At 47.8% G+C, this 6,188-nt stretch overlaps 2 protein-coding genes across 2 annotated transcripts; one reads left to right on the top strand and one right to left on the bottom strand.

The window, feature by feature from the left end:
- Positions 1–358: 358 nt before the first annotated feature.
- LOC131888149 (N-terminal Xaa-Pro-Lys N-methyltransferase 1-like) lies at positions 359–2,802 on the top strand. Its single transcript, XM_059236932.1, has 3 exons — positions 359–664; positions 1,305–1,609; positions 2,495–2,802. The coding sequence occupies exons 1-3, from the start codon at positions 473–475 to the stop codon at positions 2,769–2,771; spliced, it is 774 nt and encodes a 257-aa protein (XP_059092915.1). The 5' UTR covers positions 359–472; the 3' UTR covers positions 2,772–2,802.
- Position 2,803: 1 nt separating this feature from the next.
- Positions 2,804–5,741, bottom strand: LOC131888148 (heterochromatin protein 1-binding protein 3-like). Its single transcript, XM_059236931.1, has 4 exons — positions 5,374–5,741; positions 4,186–4,456; positions 3,444–4,097; positions 2,804–3,359 (listed from the first exon to the last, which is right to left on the bottom strand). Exons 1-4 carry the CDS (start codon positions 5,641–5,643, stop codon positions 3,085–3,087), a joined length of 1,470 nt encoding a protein of 489 aa, XP_059092914.1. The 5' UTR covers positions 5,644–5,741; the 3' UTR covers positions 2,804–3,084.
- Between the last annotated feature and the right edge of the window lie 447 nt (positions 5,742–6,188).

Genomic DNA, 6,188 nt, shown 5'->3' with positions numbered 1-6,188 from the left:
CGACAGCTGAAACGAAAACATGCGATCGCAGCGCCCTTGATAGATCTATTTATGGAGTTATCTATGCATTATACTGATTGCTCTTAATTTCTGTGTTGGGTTGAGTTGTTCCTTCTTGGGCCAATTTATCTGTTGGGTCGAGTTTTCCTGGAACCGAAACTAGCAAATGTCACTTCCTGATGCTGTGTACTATGTCAAATCCCTACTTGATACCAGCCCAACCCCAAAGTAGTGTGGAAACACTTTTTAGTGCAAAGTATTCACTATTCACTAATCAGTATTCAGTGCCAGTGGGTTCAATTACGGTCGATCCGCAATCCTGGTCACCCTATGGTCAGGCGCAGATCAACATCTGATATTGGTAAACATCATAAATCATCACTCTGTGCTCTGTGAGGTAAACATGTGCGTCCAACAGCTGCCCAGCGAGTCCGTTTGACCGCCAGCACCCCACGAGAAAAAGACGGTTCCAATGCCGCTCAAAGTGGCAGGTCCGGGTGCTGCGGCCCCGTCCCAGTCGGGCATGGATGGGATCGATTACGAGTTGGGGGCGGACTATTGGTCCAAAGTGGATCCCACCATCGATGGCATGTTAGGCGGGTTTGCCCAGATCTCGCCGCTTGATATCGAAGGCTCCAGTAAATTCCTCAAATGGTGTCTCAAGGTAGGTTTAGGCATAGTTTAGGCCAGGAGAGCTGTAACACGACGTACGAGGATTGGACATGGCTATTGGCGTAGCTAGGCCAAATCTTAACAATGCACAATATTTCAGCTCGCCCAAATTTCCCCAAAAAGGATGCTAGCTAGCATCGTACATTGTTTGTCTGATCAAATTTAGAGCTATAGGTAATAGAATGTATGTATACTAAATAATAAAAGAAAATAAACTAAAAGAAAAAATTAAAAAAAGAAAAAAATAAGAAAAGAGTCGCAATAAAGATGATTACTTATAATTGTGTATACAGTAAAAATCGGATATAAGAGCAGAATTTCACGGCCCCAAAGCCGCTCTAATATCCGATTTTTACTGTGGTAGTTTGGCTTCAAATGTCAATACCGTCCTGCCCGTTTCTATTTATGCCTACGTCCGAGCGTCAAAGAGCTTTGAGCCCCATTAAACTCGGCCTAGCTCCGCTGATGTCGGTCCACTCCTCTAGTCCAAGGTCTCTCTGGTTTAGAGGCGGTTTAGGGTACTCCGAACCGTGCCAAGCCGTACCGGCCTGAGCATTGAGTACAAAGCCAGGTGATGGATCAGATAACGGGCAGCTAGTACTCATTCTATAGCCCCTCTCGGGTTGGTTTAGGGCTCTTGGTCGGAATCAGGTTCACCTAGCACGGGCCGGGCCTTGGATTGTGGGGCCGGGATTGGACGGGTCACCAAATATTTGCTGCAAAGACACTTCCAAACGGTGGACATGGTGGAACAAGATGCCAAGTTCTTGGACCATTCTCGGGCTTACCTGGGTCCCACGTCCAAAGTGGACCAACGCTTTTGCTCCGGATTGCAGTCCTTCACGCCTCAATCCGCCCACTACGACGTGATCTGGTCCCAATGGGTCTTGGGACATCTGGCCGATTCGGACCTGGTGGCTTTTTTCCAAAGATGCGCGTAAGTAGTAAACAGGGGCGAATGCGAACTGAGTCACGGTAAAAACGGCAAGTTTCGCAAATTGGACTGCCATATGCCCCCGAAAATTTCAATCGGATGTATTGACATGTTTTTCACTTCGGGGACTGCGAAACATAAAATTTCTTTTCCGTAGCAGATTGATGTGTCTTAAACAAAGTATTTGACGTACCTCACTATACACTTTTGAACTATTCAAGACCATGCAGGTTGCAAACTGTTAAGGCCTATGAGTATTGTAATTGTAATTCAAACCAGGTGGATTTACACACTTTCTCAAACCAAGAAATTTGTCTCACGGTCATGACCTGCTCACAACAACTTTGATGAGTATTTGTCAAATGATTGTATACAAACTAAAGCATCGTCATGAGAGAACCACATCCTGATCCCAAAGAGGGACTCTATGCTCCAACATGTTGCGACAGACTTGGAACAGGCGCTAGTCTCTGTATATAAAGCCATGTTTATCTATGAATAAAAGGCAGTCTAGGACTTGCTTTTAGGATATCACCTCTATTCGTTTCCTTAGCTGGAAAAAGTCTCGTAATTTTAGTTCGAGCAACACATGATTCAGGGTTCAAAGTTCAGAAAAATATTCCAAAACTAATAGTATAAGGGGAAAAGTCGTACCGTCAACATCAAAACGTGTCTTTTCATGTGTACTATGTACGTTTTTGAACTACCCATGAATATAGCATCTGATACAAAGCTATTATAACTTGCCTTTGGGCCATTTCCGTGTTTCCCCATATTGCAGATCATTCCGACCTATGTGTGTACTTGGGCCGACGAAGTGACTCAAAAAGTCTACTAATGTACTCGTACAACTAGGTAACCCCTTTCCTCTCCCTTTGGTCGTTTCAGTCGCGGTTTAAAAGCCAATGGAGTGCTCATAGTCAAGGAGAACACCACCAGTTCGGATACGGTCGAACAGGACCCGCAAGACGGCTCGGTGACTCGTCCCGATGCCTTGCTGAAATCGCTTTTTGCTCAAGCCGATCTGGTGCTGATCAAAGATCTGCAACAACTGAAGTTCCCTGCGGAATTATATCCCGTGAAGATGTACGCCTTACGACCTAAAACCGCTTCGGACAGTCCGGATGAAGCCAAATTGAAGGCTGTTGGCATGCTGCCTGATTAAATCACACTTATTAAAATTTTTACATCAAGAACTCGTCTCGTCTGAATACTTTTATTGGTAGACAGAGGGAAGAAATACATAAAAAATGATAATTTGAGATTTAAACCCAACTAAGCTTCCAAGCCAAGTTGATAGAAAGAAGGGTTCGAGAACAAATGCCATTTCTAGTTGATTAAATAGACATTTTTTGTACATCATATACACGTGTTACGTCCTCTCGGGGCGTATTTGGAGCCGTGAGGTTGGTCCATCTTCTCTCAGCCATCAACGCAGGTGACAAGAAAAGAACCCATTGTGAAAAGGAAAATGCATCTCAGTGTTTGCGTTTCTTCTTCCTGGGCCCGCTCTTCGACGGGCTCGACATATCCGGATCCCAAATGAATCTTTTGCGTTTCCGGGGAATGTATTCGGGTTCGTCCTCGTCTGTGAAGTCATCCTCATCCGCGAATGTGAATTTGGGCCGAACTTTCTTGGCGTCCACGTTTTTGGGCAGATAGCCTTTGTGTCCTTCGAACCATTTGCCCCACACCTCGACCGGGCCGGGATAATAGGATTGAGCCAAGCGAAACGTTCCACTAAATCCTTTACCTGATTAAGGGCCCCCCCAAAAATGACCATGTGCAATCTCTTTCCATAAAAAGACAACCATGTTTATATTATAGATCATCTTACCTGTGATCCTATCAATCCAACCCCGAGCTTCGGCCCGATCCAGGGCTTTCTTGAGTACAATGGGTCGAACATTGGTGCGATATTCCGGATGATACTCGTCCAAGTAGTCACGGAGGGTGGGCACGGACACCTCTTTGGGCTCATTCATGGCGATGAACGCGTCCTCTATGGCATCGTCCAGGAGTTGCCCGGTCTTATCGGCTCCGTCCATAAGCTGGAGGGTGCCGCTCATGCCCTTGCCCGTGATACGCTTGTACTTGCCGTCGGCTTCGCCGTGCTCCAACGCCTTGCGCAAGGCGGATTCCGCATCCAGCATGGGGAAATGTTTGATCACGTACTTCTTGATGATTGAGACCGAGGCCTCTTTCGGATGAGTGGCCCACATGAAGATGTAACCAAAGTGGTTCTCCAAGGGCTCGACGGGCCCGGAAAGCTGATTGGCGGGCCGGCCTCGCCCTTTCTTGGGTGTGATCTTGTCGCGTTGCAGACTCTTCTTCTCCGTGAGTAGCTTGTAGTGACCAGTGAGACCCTTGCCTTTCACCAAAAGCAATTGGTTGGCCGCAATGGCCTTCTCCAGTTTTTTTTTCAGCGCTTGATTGCTCCAATCCGTCTCGTGATGAAAAAAGGCTCGCATGGAACTGAGTGATGCGACGCCTGGAACAGAAGGGATTAAGAGATGAAATGTCGAATCATTGATCCTTCCCACGGCCCAACACAAAATCAGGCTCAACAAAGCTCAAACCTTGCTTGTCGGCGTAAATGTCAAAGGCCTCTTTAAACAAGGCCAAGGGCGTGCGAGTCATTTTCTTCTGAGCTCCTGGATTGGCCTCCGATGCCCACGGAGGCAGACATTTTTTCAACTTGGCATAAGGATCCTTCTTGGCCTCTTTCACCGGAGTGGGGCCGGGCTTTTTCAACTCAGCTGGCTGGCTGTCTTTATCACCTGAGGAAGCATGATCGGCCTCGGCGATCTTGGTTTTCCCGTTCTCGGCCTTGGCTTTGGGCCCACGTTTCTGCAACAACCAAACTAATCGTGGTCATTTCGGAAGGCAGAATAACTGCCCATCTTATCGCCCATATCTTTTCAATTATGAAATTCCACTATTGGTCAATTCTTTTCTTTGTATTAACAGGCAGTGCTAAAGTCCATATCAGGTGGATTTTCTTCGGGGTGTGTGTTTAGTGTCTACAAGTTTCCATGAGAGAGGTCGGGGAGGAGAAACTGCGCTAACCACCATACCCCACGTCTCCCTCCCTATAACTTGGATAATCTTGGCCAGTATTTGAGGACAGTTTCGAGGTACTGGGCTCCTGCCATTCTTCAATGGAGTTCCGATTCGACTTAATGTTAAATGGTTATGCCTTTGGGTTGGTCGATGACTGATGGAACCAATGCCAAATACCACTGGCCATAAATCCTGCCTGATCGGGGATGGGCTAGGCGTGGGATTAAATCGATGATTTCCTCTAAGGTCAGTGACATTCGGTTTGAGATTTCAATGTTCCTAGGCAGGGCCATGGGGGGGTTCGATCAAATAGAGATGAATCCAGACAGCGTGGCTCCCAAATTCTTTGGCCCGGGCATTTCGAGATGGACGATCAAGATATGACCCGCCTGATTAGCCTGATGCCTAGGAATGAGTGAGTGGGTGAGTGACCCACCCACAACCCACCCACCTGTTCCCCACGCATTTGTGCTTTTCATTGCTTGTGCCTTTGGATAAATGTGAATTTGAGAACCATCCCTATAGAGCAGGTAAGCAAATAGGGGCCTTGTCTTTGAAGCCCTACTAATCAGTGGGACAGCGGACCAGTTTCTGGCCAATGGACAAGACAGCCATTCATGCATGGGTTGGGTACGTTGGGTATTCTATAACCTACAATCATTCAACCGGTCAAAGGTCAAAGGCCACCCACCCACCCAACGTACCTGGCGAGCCGGTTTAACGGAGGACGATGTTCCGGCGGGTGAGGCGACCGGGGCCGGCGGGTCAGGCTGGGCTGGGGACGATGGCGAGTCGATGGCCTCGGATCGGTCGTCGGTAGGCGGGTCGGGACTAGGGGCCGCTACCCCTGCCGCAGGCTTGGCCGCTGACTTGGCCGCTTTACCGCGGCCTTTTTTGGCTTGGGCTCGGGCCGGCGGGTTTAGGGCGGGTGTCGAGGGTAACTGGCTGGCCGCCCGGGGTTCTCGAATACGCATGACTGGGCGGGCCAATCTTCACACACCACCGGAGCACTCCAAAAATCACCGCCCAATAGGTCACGTCAAATGTTCGGAAGATTGAAAGATTGAAATGAAAACCTGACACTAAACTTGACGCAGCGCTGCTACGCAAATGTTTGAAATAGGTTCATTCCCTTCAAACCCGGGGTTGAATCATTATCTTTGCTATGATAGGTAGGCTTGTTCATGAGAAAAAATATGGTTCAATTATGAAAAGGGCATGGATCCAGCTCATAGAATGTTGTTATGATCAAGAAGTTGGTTGATTTGACTTAGATCTGGCTTTTTTGTGGGATTTCCGGGAGCCCTGATCCCATGATGCTAAACTTCTTACTCGGCATTCGCTCAGCGAGCCCAAAGGTTGAGCCCAAATCCCATGGCGTCGAAAGGGCCATATCTAGTTTGTGACAGGATCTTCATGTCAAATGAATGCATCATGATCAATTAAAAAAGAATAAAAGTCCTAGCCGCACGTCTCGGGGTGGATTTGGCCCAAACTCTTGGGCTAGCTTTCTCTAGGC

The sequence above is a fragment of the Tigriopus californicus genome, chromosome 10, assembly GCF_007210705.1.
Source record: "Tigriopus californicus strain San Diego chromosome 10, Tcal_SD_v2.1, whole genome shotgun sequence".
NCBI lineage: Eukaryota > Metazoa > Arthropoda > Copepoda > Harpacticoida > Harpacticidae > Tigriopus > Tigriopus californicus.
This window is presented reverse-complemented; position numbering and strand designations above follow the sequence as displayed.